This window comes from Balaenoptera physalus (genome assembly GCF_965194825.1).
Source record: "Balaenoptera physalus genome assembly, chromosome: 11".
NCBI lineage: Eukaryota > Metazoa > Chordata > Mammalia > Artiodactyla > Balaenopteridae > Balaenoptera > Balaenoptera physalus.
This window is the reverse complement of record NC_138896.1, coordinates 70,671,099-70,687,399: the sequence shown is the minus strand read 5'-3', so window position 1 is coordinate 70,687,399 and position 16,301 is coordinate 70,671,099. Positions and strand designations below refer to the sequence as shown.

The 16,301-nt window shown below is 38.2% G+C and overlaps 1 protein-coding gene and 1 long non-coding RNA gene across 6 annotated transcripts in view; one reads left to right on the top strand and one right to left on the bottom strand.

The window, feature by feature from the left end:
* The window catches only part of SMARCC1 (SWI/SNF related BAF chromatin remodeling complex subunit C1), a 182,618-nt gene that overhangs the window by 51,973 nt on the left and 114,344 nt on the right, over positions 1-16,301 (top strand). For all 5 annotated transcript variants that reach the window (XR_014250518.1, XM_082411972.1, XM_082411971.1 and 2 more), the window contains exon 8: positions 3,721-3,796. Coding sequence is in view for 4 of the 5 variants with exons in the window: in XM_082411972.1 (XP_082268098.1) it covers positions 3,721-3,796 (76 nt within the window). In the remaining variant the exon portion in view is untranslated. The remainder of the gene's footprint in view (positions 1-3,720; positions 3,797-16,301) is intronic.
* LOC309637421 overlaps positions 1-16,301 on the bottom strand; it is a 107,862-nt gene that overhangs the window by 25,891 nt on the left and 65,670 nt on the right. The gene's annotated exons all lie outside the window — the stretch shown is intronic.

Sequence of the window (16,301 nt, the reverse complement as noted above, 5' to 3'; positions counted from 1 at the left end):
TTAAACTGATATGTTTGCTGTGTTTGCCAAAACAGTCCTTCAGTACGGTATTAGACTGCTAATTTAGATTTGTTTCCTTTAAGAAATGAATTTTTCTTCCGGGTATTTTATGACTGGTTAGTTTTATTTTATTTATTTATTGATTTTTAAATACTTATGCCATTCTATTATGGATGAAATTATGTCTAAAATGAAGTATATATCATAACTCATACCGTGTTTTAGTATCTAAATGTGAATAAAGAATATTATAAACAAGAACAAATGTCAGTGAAAATGGTGGTTCTTGTTTAATTAAACTTATGCCTGCATAGGGGGCATTTAGGAATAAGGATAACCTTTCATGTACTTCATCTTCTTAAACCTACAGTAGAGCTGCTTAAGTGTTCATTTCACTATTTTCAAGTGGAGAGACTCTCCGTTGTGGGTTTTTCATGTCAGACCAGTCTTCTTTCATCTGTATCCACATCCACTTCTAGCCATACCATATTATTGGAAGCAAATCCCAAACATATCATTTCAATATTTCAGTAATATGTATTTCTGAAAGATAAGGACTCATTAAAAAAAAAAAAGCACAATACCACTGTCAAACCTAAAAAATTTAACAGAATTCCTTAATGTCAAATATCAAGTAATTGTTGTCATATGATATATTTGATTTATTGATAAGATTGATATTTGTTGGAATTAGAATTTAAACACATCTTGTGATTAGTTGATATGTTTCTTAAGTATTTTTCAGTTTATAGGTTCTCCCTGTGGGGAATCCCACCCCTCCTTACAGTGTATTACTTAAGAAACCAGGTTGTTTGTCCTGCAGAGTTTACCACTGTGGAATTTTTTATGGCATCACTGTGGTGTGTTTGAACATGTTTCTCCATTCTCTGGAGTTGATCAGAATCTATTTCAGTTTAGGGAAGGAACAAGACTTGCATAGGTGTGTGTTCTTCATCAGGAGACATATAATGTCTGGTTATGTGTTGTTTTGAAGTTAATCTATTTGAGTGACTTTATTTTACTTATAAATATATTTTTTGAGGAAGAAATACGTCTTTAGATATCTTCAAGTTTTTAAGAATATATTCACAGTTTTCATACAAGTTGACTTAATTAGAACCAAATCAAGTCAGCTTGCTTATCAACCTTTTTTGAACCATAATTGACCACTTTACATGAACTAACATTTTTTTTTAAATTAATAATATTTAAGTAAATACTTTCTAGAGAACATTTCTTATCTCAAGGCTTTAGGTATTCATGGCACTATTAAAACAAACTTTTCGGGCGAGAATCTGCCTGCTAATGCAGGGGACACGGGATCGAGCCCTGGTCTGGGAAGATCCCACATGCCGCGGAGCAACTGGGCCCGTGAGCCTCAGCTACTGAGCCTGTGCGTCTGGAGCCTGTGCTCCGCAACAAGAGAGGCCGCGATAGTGAGAGGCCCGCGCACCGCAATGAAGAGTGGCCCCCGCTCGCCGCAACTAGAGAAAGCCCTCGCACAGAAACGAAGACCCAACACAGCTAAAAATAAATAAATAAATAAATTTATTTAAAAAAAAAAAAACAAAAAAACAAACTTTTCAGTATCATAGAAACTATTACAGGAACTCAGCTTGCCTTTGAAACACTTCGGTGGAAACTCAAATTTATGACAAACTACATAAAGTATAGGATTGAAATGAATTTTATAGTAACACATTATAAGACATGTTAGCTTGTTTGCTAGCCTTTTGTTTATGTATCAAATAAACTATAATGGCTAGCTCATGTCCTGCCTTCTCAAGGGGCCTTGTTAGTTCACTTTCTTAACTATACTTTGTGCCCTCACTTCTTTGTTTTTTTTAATTAATTAATTAATTTATTTATTTATGGCTGTGTTGGGTCTTCGTTTCTGTGCAAGGGCTTTCTCTAGTTGTGGCAAGCGGGGGCCGCTCCTCATCGCGGTGCGTGGGCCTCTCACTATCGTGGCCTCTCTTGTTGCGGAGCACAGGCTCCAGACGTGCAGGCTCAGTAATTGTGGCTCACGGGCCCAGTCGCTCCGCGGCATGTGGGATCTTCCCAGACCAGGGCTCGAACCCGTGTCCCCTGCATTGGCAGGCAGATTCTCAACCACTGCGCCACCAGGGAAGCCCTGTGCCCTCACTTCTTATTGTCACATTTTCTTGTCAAGACTTAAAGAATATAAGGTTTTTAATTGTTTTACTCACCATTGCAGTCTTTACCTGGGTAGTTAATTAATTGGCAAAGGAACTTTTTTTCACCAGCTCATGTTTAGTTGTTCCTAGAAAACTTACCCAGAGTACTGTTAATAGGTCTGTTGAGCTATACTTGTTCCAAATGCTTTTCAGCTGACTTCTGAGAAGTGGCTAAAGGAAGCCAATGCTTGTTACTGTACTTATATTTCATTTAGATATCACTTAGCTTTATAATAATTTATTGACCAGTATAGGAGCGTTGATAAAGTTTTAATTTGGTAGGTAATTTTATGCTTATTTCAAAATTGTGGAGTAGGGGGAGTGATTTATATCAGTGAGTTGGATTTCACTGATAAGAGAACCATTGAGCAAAGACATGTGAAGATAGGAGGGAGTGAGCTAGATGGATATCTGGGTAATGAGGAGCATATGTAAAGGGCATGATGTGGCCACCGTCTGATATTCAAAGCATACCACTAAAGCCCATGTGGGTCGAATATAACATGAGTGAGGGGAGAGTACTAGGAGATGAGGTCATAGGACCAGATCATGAAGCCTTGGCAAACCACTGTACGGATTTTGACTTTAACTTTGAGTTTGGTGGGAGCTGGCAGGTTTTGAACAGTGAGTGATGTGGACTGACTTAGTTTTTAAAAGGATTGCTCTGGTTGCTGTGTGAAAAATGGACTCCCAGGGGCTTTGGGTCAACATGGAAGGGTGAGAAGTTATATAGATCCTAGACATATTTTGAAGGTGGAAGTGGTAGAAGTTGTTGATAGTTTGATTGTAGGATGTAACTGAGAGTGAAGTCAAGGATATCTTGCAAGGATTTTGGCCAGAACAACTGGAAAAGTGGAATTGGCATTTCCTGAGAGGAGGATGATTGGCTAGATCACATTGTTGGAGTTGGGATGGCATTATATGTTGAATTTTGAGTGTATCAGTATTAGGTTTGAAAGCTTTATTAGACACGTAATGAGAGATGTGGAATTGGCAGTTGAATTTATGAGTGCAGAATTCAGAGAATAGGGCAGGTATGAGATTTCAAGTCATCAGTATATGTTTGAAGGCATAGAACTGCATGAGATGATCATCAAGAGAATGAATAAGTAAGAGGATTGTTCCAAAAACTGAAACTTGGGGCCTTCCAGTGTTGAAGAGGTTTGGGAGGAGAGGAGAAACTGGCAGTGGAGACAGAAGAGAGAGGCTTGTGACTAGAAGGAATGCCAGGTGATAGTACTGTCTTAGAGGACAAATAAGGGAAATGCTTTGAGGAGTGATCAACATGTTGAAATTCTGTGGACTGAGGCTTTTAAACTTTGGGTTTTATGATGTGAAGGTTACTGTAGACCTCTGCAGAAGAGTTTTCTTGTCAGAGTGTTAGAGATAAAAGTATGTGATAATTTGCTATTACTGGATCCTAATAGTATTTCTAAAATGTATTTTTACGTCTTGATCAAAGTCTTTTTAGTGAATGAATTTGGGTTCTAATTTGTTTTTCCTTTTTTCATTTTCTTTACAGCTATGATACTTGGGTCCATAGTAATGATGTTGATGCAGAAATTGAAGATCCACCAATTCCAGAAAAGCCATGGAAGGTGAAAGATCCTTTTTAAAACAAAATTTATTCTTACATAACTTAATAGCCCTTCTTAGCTGTTCTCAACAACAATGTTTTAAAGAGATAGAATGATGATTCTTCCTTTCTTGTCATCCTATTAAGAGATACCTATGGTCATGAAGACCTCATTATCCAGGTCTTAGATCATATATCTGCAGTGATGTTTGGGGAGACCCCAAAGGAAAGTTAGATTGTGGTTTGAGATAGTTGAGAGTGTTAGGAGTGGAGTTGGACATCGTTGATGATGTCATTTAGGAAGGCTGGAAGCAGTGCCTGTGTGGCTTTTATTATGATACAGACTTCTCTTACTAATCATTTCTATTATAATGGTTTCAACTTTTAACGTGGAAATAATTTTGAAAGTGCAGGAATAATAACAAAACAAAGTACTGTTTTATACTCTTGTTCCAGATTCCCGTTGTTAATTATTATTTTAAAAAAATATTTATATATTCATTTTTATTTGGTTGCACCAGGTCTTATTTGTGGCTCGTGGGCTCCTTAGTTACAGCACTTGAGGTCCTTAGTTGCAGCAGGTGGGCTCCTCATTTGTGGCCTGCGGGCTCCTTAGTTGCGGCATGTGAGCTCCTTAGTTGTGGAATGCTAACTCTTAGCGGCATGCGTGTGGGATCTAGTTTCCTGACCAGGTATCGAAACCAGGCCCCCTGCATTGGGAGCGCAGAGTCTTAACCACTGCACCACCAGGGAAGTACCCCCTGTTGTTAATTATTGAAATAATTTATTACCTGATAAAGGGCCCATACTCCATTTTCACCAATTGTCCCACTGATATAATAAGCTTTATACTTAGTTTTTCCCCTGATCCAGGATCCAGTTCAGGATCACACACTGCATTTAGTTGTCACATCTCTTTAGTCTACTTTAATCTGAAACTTTCAGCCCTTCTTTTTTCTTTTATGATATTGGCATTTTTGAAATACATAGGTCAGTTGTTGTTTTAGAATGTCCCTGAATTTTAGTTCGTGTATTTCCTTCTTATTATATTCACGCTATGTATTTTTGGCTGCAGTACTCCATAACTAATATTGTGTCCTTCTCAGTGCATCATATTGGCAGCCTCATATTGTCCATTTTTCCCATTATGGCTCATAGTTTGATCATTTGTGAAGGTACTGTCTGCCTGGTTTTCCCACTGTAACATTACCATTTTTCTCATTGACATTTAAAATATTTTATAGGGAAATACTTTGAGACTACATAAATATACTTTTCTTCATTGAATTTGTGTCTGAAGGTTTGCTCATCCATTAATAATTTCTGTGACTGAATTAAGTTATTACTGGTGCTTTTCTAGTTCTATCCATTCCATCTGTGCTTGCAGTTGGCATTTTGCAGCAGGGACAAGCTTTCCCTTCTCCCTTTATGTGTGTCTGTGGTCTGTGCATTCACAAAGCAGTGGCATTACTACCATTCTTCATTTTGATGAATTATCTAAATTTGGCCAGTGGGAACGCCTTTAAGCCACCTCCTGTGACCTTTTGGCATTATTTGATGCATTTTTGCATACCTCCTACCTTCTGGGACAAAAAGATGTTCCAAACTCCTTTTTTTTTTTTAATTTATTTATTTAATTTTTGTTTATTTTTGGCTGCGTTGGGTCTTTGTTGCTGCGCTCAGGCTTTCTCTAGTTGCGGTGAGCGGGAGCTACTCTTTGTTTCAGTGTGTGGGCTTCTCCTCGGGCTCCAGGTGCACGGGCTTCAGCAGTTGTGGCTCACGGGCTCTAGAGTGCAGGCTCAGTAGTTGTGGTTCACGGGCTTAGTTGCTCCACAGCATGTGGGATCTTCCCGGACCAGGGCTTGAACCCGTGTCCCTTGCATTGGCAGGCAGATTCTTAACCACTGCGCCACCAGGGAAGCCCCCCAAACTCCTTTGTAATTTTCCCATGCCAGTTCCAGAATCAGTATTTTTACAGCGAGCTCTGCTCCTTTCCATGGGTGATTTTACATGATTTTTATTGACTTCTATATTGTGTAAGGAGCATTTAAATTGGATCAAAATGTTAGATTTTAGACCTGGTTCAACCTTTTTCTAATTGTGTGACTTTCAGAAAGACAGCCTTTGAGCTTTAGGTTCCATATGAGGAAAATGGGATTAACCAAAATTAGTCTTTTTTTTTTTTTTTTTTTTTTTTAAAGAGACACTTTTTATTTGGAAATAACTTCAAACTTACAGAAAAGTTGCAAGAAAAAGAATAGTACATGGCATACCTGTATACCCTTTATCCAGATTTGCCTGTTAACATTTTACTCCCATTTTGATTTATCATTTATAGTCTGTATCTGTTTATAAATATGTTTTTTCTGTATCATTTGAAATAAAGATGCATATATAATGGGCCTTTACTCCAGTAAGTGTGTGTTTACTAGGAATAAGAAATTCTCATACATAAGCACAGTAATCAAGTTCATTAAATTTAACATTGACACAATATTTTAGTCTACTATCCATATTCCAGTGTTGCCACTTGACCCAGTAATTTTTTTTAAATTAATTTTTATTGGAGTATTGTTGATTTACAATGTTGTGTTAGTTTCTGCTGTACAGCAAAGTGAATCAGTTATACATAGACATATATCTACTCTTTTTAGACTCTGTTCCCGTATAGGTCATTACAGAGTATTGAGTAAAGTTCCCTGTGCTATACAGTAGGTCCTTATTAGTTTTCTGTTTTATATATATAGTAGTGTGTATATGTCAATCCCAATCTCCCAATTTGTACCCCCTGCTTTCCCCTTGGTAACCATAAGTTTGTTTTCTACATCTGTGACTCTATTTCTATTTTCTAAATAGGTTCATTTGTACCATTTTTTTAGATTCCACATATAAGTGATATCATATGATATGTTTGTCTTTCTCTCTCTGACTTACTTCACTCAGTATGACAATCTCTAGATCCATCCATGTTGCTGTGAATGGCATTATTTCATTCTTTTTTATGGCTGAGTAGTATTGCATTGTATGTATGTACCACATCTTCTTTATCCATTTCTCCGTCAGTGGACATTTCATTGCTTCCATGTCCTGGCTGTTGTGAATAGTGCTGCATTGAACATTGGGGTACATATATCTTTTCGAATTATGGTTTTCTCTGGATATATGCCCAGGAGTGGGATTGCTAGATCATATGGTAGTTCTATTTTTAGTTTTTTAAGGAACCTCCATACTGTTCTCTATAGTGGCTGTACCAATTTACATTCCCACCCACCATGTAGGAGGGTTCCGTTTTCTCCACATCCTCTCCAGCATTTATTGTTTGTAGATTTTTTGATGATGGCCTTTCTGACTCGTGTGAGGTGATGCCTCATTATAGCTTTGATTTGTATTTCTCTCATAATTAGTGATGTTGAACATCTTTTCATGTGCTTTTTGTCCATCTGAATGTCTTCTTTGGAGAAATGTCTATTTAGATCTTCTGCCCATTTGGGGGGCTTTTTTTTTTTGACATAGAGCTACATGAGCTGTTTGTATATTTTGGAGATTAATCCCTTGTTGGTCACTTCGCTTGCAGATTTTTTTCTCCCATTCTGTGGGTTGTCTTTTCGTTTTGCTTATGGTTTCCTTCACTATGAAAAAGTTTTTAAGTTTAATTAGGTCCCATTTGTTTAATTTTGTTTTCGCTTTCATTACTCAAGGAGGTGGATCCAAAAAGATCTTGTTGCAATTTATATTGGAGAGTTTTTCTGCCTATGTTTTCCTCTAAGAGTTTTATAATACCCAGTCTTACATTTAAGTCTAATCCATTTTGATTAAAATGTTTTTTATAACATTTTTTGGGGAATTCCTTGGCAGTCCAGTGGTTATGACTTGGCGCTTTCAATGCTGGGGCCACGTTCAATCCCTGATTGGGGAACTAAGATCCCACGTGCTGCGCAGCCGAAACAAAACAAAAAAACCCATTTTTTTCCTATTACATAGTTCTGTCTGATACCAGGTATTGAATTCCTCTGTCATGTCACTTTAGTTTCCTTTAATCTGTAACATTACCACAGTGTTTCCTTGCCTTTTACCATGTTTTTGAATTTCAGAAGAATACTTCTCATTTGGAATTTCTGATCTTTCCTTGTGGTTGATTCAGTCTCTGCAGTCTACTTAGAATGCTGCATGAGTGATGTGTCCTTCTCAGGGCATCATATTGGCAGGCACGCTGTGTCCATCTGCTCCTCACTGGTGATCTTTTTTTTTTAAAAAATATTTATTTATTTGGCTGTGCCAGGTCTTAGTTGCAGCACATGGGATCTTCGTTGTGTCATGTGGGATCTTTAGTTGTGGCGTGTGAACTCTTAGTTGCGGCATGTGGGATTTAGTTCCCTGACCAGGGATCAAACCCAGGCCCTGTACATTGGGAGCATGGAGTCTTAACCACTGGACCACCAGGGAAGTCCCTCCTCACTGGTGATCTTAATCACCCAGTTAAGGTGTTCTGTGATGGCTCCACTGTATGGTTACTTTTCCCCTCCATTTGCAACTTATAACCAATTTGTGAAAGATTCTTTAGACCATGGAGATATCCTCCTTCTCATCAAAATCCTCCGTCACCCAGGTTTAGCATCCACTTAGAATTCTTGCCTGAACCAGTCTTTTCTTTGATGATTACACAGCGATACTTTTCCACTCCAGCCCTTCCCTCCACATTTACCAGTTGGCTTTCAGAGTTCTCCTGTAAGCAAGAACCCTTCCTTTTCCCTCTTTTACGTATTTATTTATCTGTCTGTTGTCAGTGTGAATTCATGGAATTGTAATTTTTCCGTGGTCAGTAATTCATTACTTCATTATTTTGTGCTGAAGTTGTTTCATATTTGGCTACTGGGAGCCCCTTCAGGCTGGCTTGTCATCCGTGTTTTTTTTTTTAAGATTTTTTGATGTGGACCATTTTTAAAGTCTTTATTGAATTTGTTACAGTATTGCTTCTGTTTTATGTTTTGGTGTTTTTGGCCATGAGGCATGTGGGATCTTAGCTCCCCGACCAGGGATCGAACCCGCACCCCCTGCATTGGAAGGCGAAGTTTTAACCGCTTGACTGCCAAGGAAGTCCTTGGCTTGTCATCCTTGTGATGCACTTGTCATTTTTGAGCACCTCCTTTAGGGCATAGCAGGATGTTCCAGGTTCATTTAGTATCTTCCATTCCTCATGCCTAGAATCAGCTGTTTCTCTGAGGAGCTCTCATTTCTTTCAGTAGGAAAAGATATTAGAGACCACGATCTGGGTACAGGTATGCTCAGTGCTACTGAAGTATCTTTGCTTCTAGGTCCTTTCTATTCAGAGCTATTATGTATCTGTAAACTCAAATGCAAACAGTAGTTGAGTACACATATACGTGCATATACACATAATATATATATTTTAGAAATAATGAGGCCATAATGATACCTCCAGTTCTAATCTGTCCCCACAGTGTTCCTTTTTGCCCTCCCCTACTCCATATTTATATGTCTCTTCTTCCAAGAGTAAGAATCTTGGCTCCCAGCATCAACACATTTACCCGGTTCATGAATACGTTCAAATTAGTTTCAGAATTGCTTTGCCCCTGCCACTATCATAAACAAAAATACTAAAAGAGTTCAAGATATGTTTGTGGTTCTCCTGCTCCCCTAGCCCTGCCCAAGACTGAGGGTGTATTATATATTGGCAAATAGTGTGTTCATGAGTTACCTGGATGAACCTTTTTTCCCCTCCCTTCAGTGCGGTTGTTACTTATTTGAAGTATTGTTAGGTTTATTTCTTTCAGTTTGATTTCAGTTTTGGTGTTTCCTCTCCCTCTTCCCATCCAAGCTGGTTTAATTTTATATATATTTATTTTTTAAGATTTATTTATTATTTATTTAACTTACTTATTTTTGCCTGCGTCAGGTCTTAGTTGCCACACGCAGGGTCATCATTGCGGTGCACAGGCTCTTCGTTGTGGTGTGCGGGCTTCTCTCTAGTGGCGTGCGGGTTTTTTCTCTTCTCTAGTTGTGGCATGCAGGCTCCACGGCACGTGGGCCCTGTAGTTGTGGTGTGTGGGTCTCAGAGCGCATGGACTCTGTAATTTGCAGCACACGGGCTCTAGTTGAGGCATGTGAGCTCAGTAGTTGTGGCACGCGGGCTTAGTTGCCCCGCGACATGTGGGATCTTAGTTTCCTGACCAGTGATCAAACCCACGTCACCTGCATTGTAAGTCAGATTCTTTACCACTGGACCACCAGGGATCTCCCTAGTTTTATGTTTTGAATATGTAGAATTCTAATGTGCTTTCAAAAAATGTATACTTCCCCATGAGTTCGTTCTATTCCCATCTTCCCATTCCTTGTAGAATAAACTTACTATTTTCTGGCTTATCCTTCCTGTGTTTCTTTTTGCCAAAATATGTAGGTGTTTGCATATTTTTTTATTTCCCTCTTTTATACTTTGCCTTTTCTGCTTAATCTTTCCTGGAAACTCTTGGTGGTCATACCTTCACAGTGCTCCATTATACTTGGAAATGTGAATAGTTGCCATTATTTTAGAATTACAGACAAAGCTGCAATAAATAACCTTGTGCCGTATGTATTGTCTTATTTCTTTAAGGTGTATGGTCAAGGTAAATTTCTAGAATTAGAGTTGCTGTGTTGAGGAGTAAATGAAAATACATAGTTTTGTTAGATTCGTGCCTCTACCATGGGAGTCTGCACCATTTTGAATTCTTGTAAACAGTGAAGCCAGAGTGCCTCTTCCCTCATAGCCTCACCAAGAGAGTGTATGTTGTCAAGCATTTGAATTTTTGCAAATCCTGATATGTGAGAAATGGTATCTATGTTAATTTTAATTTGGTATATCTTTTTGTGAGTGAAGTTGAACATCTTTTTGTATTTTCAAGGGTGTTTTTTAATGTTTTTTTTTTTAAATTTTTTTTCTCATTTTTGGGTAAGTTTTTTCTGTTGTCTCCTAGAGTAATAAAAGTTCTTTAAATGTTTAGAGTATATTGTAAATATTTAGTTGTATTTTTTAATTTAGTTATGGTGGGGTTTTTTTGTAGTTTTGTTTTGAATTGAAGTATAGTTGATTTACAGTGTTGTGCCAATCTCTGCTGTACAGCAAAGGGACCCAGTTATATACATAGAGACATTCTTTTCTTTTTTTAAAAATTTATTTATTTTTTGGCTATGTTGGGTCTCCATTGCTGCACGCGGGCTTTCTCTAGTTGAGGCGAGCAGGGGATACTCTTCGTTGTGGTGTGTGGGCTTCTCATTGCGGTGGCTTCTCTTGTTGTGGAGCACGGGCTCTAGGCGCACAGGCTCAGTATTTGTGGCTTGCGGCCTCAGTAGTTGTGGCATGTGGGCTGTAGAGCGCAGGCTCAGTAGTTGCGGTGCACGAGCTTAGTTGCTTTGCGGCATGTGGGATCTTCCCAGACCAGGGCTCGAACCCGTGTCCCCTACATTGGCAGGCAGGTTCTTAACCGCTGTGCCACCAGGGAAGTCCGGGAAATGTTAACTTTTAAAATCTGGCCTTTCTTTGTTAGAAATAAACTTTTTTACTTGACGTGTAGACTACAGAAAAATTTTTAACCATTCTTTTTGTGTCTCCATGTATGGGTTACAAATAAGTGCTGAATCCTCATTTAGAGTGCCAGTGCAACAGGTGTTCCCTTGTGTGATGTTTCTGTGATTTTCACACCCACTCTCCCCCTGATTCCTGGGTATAATTTATTGGAATGACAAATTCTTATAAGGAATGAGGCAGCTGATAGCATTTCTTTGTCTTGTTTTTAGGAAAATAGAATGACTTTAAAAAAAAATTATTTATTTATTTGGCTGCGTTGGGTCTTCGTTGCTGCGCGCGGGCTTTCTCTAGTTGTGGCGAGCGGGGGCCACTGTTCGTTGCAGTGTGCGTTCTTCTCATTGCAGTGGCTTCTCTTGTTGGGGAGCATGGGCTCCAGGCGAGCAGGCTTCAGTAGTAGTGGCGCATGGGCTCAGTAGTTGTGGCTCGTGGGCTCTAGGGCACAGGCTCAGTAGTTGTGGTGCACGGGCTTAGCTTCTCCGCGGCATGTGGGATCTTCCCAGACCAGGGCTAGAACCCGTGTCCCCTGCATTGGCAGGTGAATTCTTAACCATGGGTCACCAAGGAAGTCCCTAGAATGACTTTTAAAGGGAAATACAATAGCTAAAGAATGCCCACCCTGCAATAAAAGCAATTACAAATACTTTAAATCAGTGGTTTTCAAACTTTGTTGATCATGTATGTCCAAGAAAGCAAAATTAGGAACTACTTACTTTAAAAATATATTTATTTATTTATTTATTTATTTATTTTATTTTTGGTTGTGTCGGGTCTTAGTTTTGGCATGTGGCATCTGTATTGCAACATGTGGGATCTTTTGTTGTGACATGCGGGCTTCTCTCTAGTTGTGGCTCGCGAGCTCCAGAGCGCGTGGGTTCTGTAGTTGCGACCTGCTGGCTCTCTAGTTGTGGCTCGCGTGCTCAGTAGTTGCAGCGCACAGGGTTAGTTGCCCTGCAGCATGTAGGATCTTAGTTCCCTGACCAGGGATTGAACCCACGTTCCCTGCATTGGAAGGTGGATTTTTAACCACTGGACCACCAGGGAAGTCCCCTACTTCGTTTTACGTTTAGTTAACATATAAAATTTTTCACTAGAAATTTAAATAGTTACTGAGTACATGGAATCTTTCATGTTTATTTATTTTTTTGCTTTTATGTTTGTATTTACAAACTAAATTTAAAAATTTTTTTTAACTTTTTAGTTTATATTGGAGTATAGCCGATTAACAATGTTGTGGTAGTTTCAGGTGCACAGCAAATGAGACTTAGCCATACATATATACATGTATTCATTCTCCCCCAGACTCCCCTCCCATCCAGGCTGCCACATAATATTGAGCAGAGTTCCCTGTGCTATACAATAGGTCCTTGTTGGTTATCCTTTTTAAATTAATTTATCATATTTAAATACTTTTTCTTAATGTATCCTATGAAGTCTAAATTCCAATTTGTGCTCACTGTTATCCATTTTAAGAATAAATGCATATGCTTTTCGTTAAAAGTCAAGTGTGTTATATACTTTATTTTTCTTCTTGAACCTGCATTTTTATTTTACCTTCAAGAGAATATAATCCTAGTATAATACTTTTTAATGCTTGAAGATCTTATCCCTGAAATCTAGAGAAAAGGAGCTAACTAAAGCATGTCTTTAGTCAGAATATTTGAACTGGAATTTTATTTTCTCTATTATTGTATAAAACAATGCTTATGTATTGTTTTGTTGCTCTAGAGGAAATGTGATTGCTATGAGAAAGTTAGCACTTAATTTAAAATGTTAAATTGTGGATATTAATATTTATTATATATGAATAATAAAAACGGCTCACAGTTTTAAAAAACACCTGTGTACTTGCCACTCTCAAGAACATTACCATTACGTTTGAAACATTCCATGTTCATCCTTTGGCCTGCCCACTCAGAGCTAACCATTATTCTAAACGTTTGGCTTGTCTTTTTTTTTTTTTTTTTTTAATTTTATTTATTTATTTATTTATTTATTTATGGCTGTGTTGGGTCTTCGTTTCTGTGCGAGGGCTTTCTCTAGTTGCGGCAAGTGGGGACCACTCTTCATCGCGGTGCGCGGGCCTCTCACTATCGTGGCCTCTCCCGTTGCGGAGCACAGGCTCCAGACGCGCAGGCTCAGCAATTGTGGCTCACGGGCTTAGTCGCTCCGTGGCATGTGGGATCTTCCCAGACCAGGGCTCGAACCCGTGTCCCCTGCATTGGCAGGCAGATTCTCAACCACTGCGCCACCAGGGAAGCCCCTTGGCTTGTCTTTTTTATGTAGTTTTACCACACACACACACACACACACACACACACACACACACACACACACACACACACACACACAAAACTACACAAATCCTGTTTTAGTTTTCACATTTAAAAAGCTTTAATATCAGTGTAATCATATTGTGTACTGTGGAGCGGCTAACCCCGTGTGCCACAACTACTGAGCCTGCGCTCTAGCACCTGCGAGCCACAACTGCTGAGCCCACGTGCCACAGGTACTGAAGCTCGCGTGCCTAGAGCCCGTGCTCCGCAACAAGAGAAGCCACTGCAATGAGAAACCCGCACACCGCAACGAAGAGTAGCCCCCGCTTGTCGCAACTATAGAAAGCCCCCACGCACAGCAACGAAGACCCAACTCAGCCAAAAATAAAAAATAAAATCAAATAAATAAATTTATTACAAAATAAAATTTAAAAAAATAGGTTTTCCTAGTAGCTTACCTTTTTGTTTTCTATCCAAAGATCATCACGATATTGTCTTAAATCATCTTTAAAAATTCTTTAGTTTTGCCTTTCACATATAAAGATCTTTAATTTACCTGGAATTAATTTTTAAGCATGTTATGATGTAGGGAAAAAAAATTTTCCCCATATTCTGTTAGATCAGCTATAGTTTCAAGGTGGAAAAATATTGAAGCTGGATTTCTCTCCCCACTGATCCATGCCGTTTCTGTTAAAAGTAAATTTTTATGTATGTCGTGATTTGTTTCTTGGCTCTGTTATAAAGTTTTATTAGTTATTTGTTCTGAGTTGAGTACTCCCACTTTTTTCTTCTTCAGGAGTCTTTTGGGTCTTTGCTGTTTTGTGTAAAGTTTAGAATCAGCTTGTTAAGGTCCATGTTAAACGAACTCATTGGGATTTTGATTGGAATTAAATTTAATCTGTAGAACAACTTGGAGAAAACTGACATCTTTACAATACTGAGCCTCTCAATTTGTGGAGGCAATTTATCTCCCAATTTATTTAGGTCTTTTATATCTTTCAGTAAAGTTGTATAATTTTCTTCACATTTCATTGATCATCTCAGAATGATCATATAGTAATTAAAGTATATTTTTGGAAAATTTTTTCTCTATTAAACCTCATATATGGAGTGTCAGTTGGGTAAAACTACTTTTCCTTTTACAAGGGTTGGCAAATTATAGCCCCCTGTTTTTGTATATAAAATTGTATTAGACCACCACCAAACCCATTCATTTATGTATTTTCTGTGGCTGATTGCACACTATAGCAGCAGAGTTGAGTAGAGACAGAGAACATATGGCTTGCAAGCCTAAAATATTTAGTATTTGACCCCTTACCCCCCCCAGTAAAAAGCATACCAATTCCTCCTATATTTGTGTTGTCCCTTTATGTTCAGGGAAGATGATTTTAAACAACAACAACAAAAACTACCTTTAAATGTAATCTGAGAGGTTATAACCAAACTATTCTCATTGAAAACTTGAAAAAAATGTGAACTGTGCTCTCTAATGTTAGAACTACTCAGTCTCCAGCATTGTCTAGCAGTTTCAAACATATATCTTTGTGTGTAGTCAAATCTAGACATCTGTCTAGTCAGAGTTAAGTTGTTACGTGGAAAAAAATGTTGATTAAAGGGATAAACTATATGACTTGTGAGCCATATAACATTGTAAAGTGTTACGGAAGGAGTTTTAGAAACATACTGTGTTGAAGATCATAGTTGTCAAAAGTTTAGGACTGGGCTTGATAGCAGAGTTCACCATCGTATCATTTCATAGGTAAGGAAACTGGGTTACAGAACTTAGATAACTTTGCTGAAGGTTGCATAACCTATTATATTATTCTGACCCTAAGGTGTTTTTATGAGACAGGTAATAGAGCATAGTGGCATAAGAGCTTAGGCAGAACTCCGTGCAAAGCTTTGCCTCTTGGTAGGTAAGTAACTGGGCAGCTTGCTGACACTGTGTGCCCCAGTTTGCTGATTTGGAAAACTGGAGAGACTAACCTGCCTTGCTTAGCGGGATTAAACAAGATCATATTATATGTAAGGTGTTCAGCAGAGTGCCTGGCACAAATGATCATTAGTTGTCCATACTGTCCTAACATACTTTCTCAAGAGAATTCTCTCAAGGTCTTCTGGATAGTAAAGAATGTACAGTGTGAATATTCAGCTCTACTTTTAAAATATATACATACTTATGAATAATTTGGAAAAGACTATTATGTTTTCGAATGCTGTGGCATAAATTTTTCTGAATTAATTACTGAATTAAATTTTTCTGTAATTAATTACATCACTGAATTAATTTACCCTTTTCTTGAACATAGTCATGCCTTTAAATAGATTTTTTCTCTAATTAGCTTAAGGTTTCTCATGTGCTCTATTTATATCCTATTCTCATAATTTATACATATAGAAGTCTTTTTGAGTTACATTATTTAAGGTCTTGTATTCTCCTTGACGGGTATTAATTTTGTGTTTGTGTGTGTTACTGTGTAGCTCTAGTTTTGGGAGGAAAAGAGGCATGTAGTCAGGTCGATGTCATTCTTAAAGCAGTATATGATTCAGGCAATATCCTTAACAACCAATGTAGTAACGTTTCCTTTTTTTTAAATACAAGGGGGGAGCAGTGGGGAGCTTAGATTGACAAAATATTTTTATTGGCAAGTCCAGATAGTCTCTTAGTGATT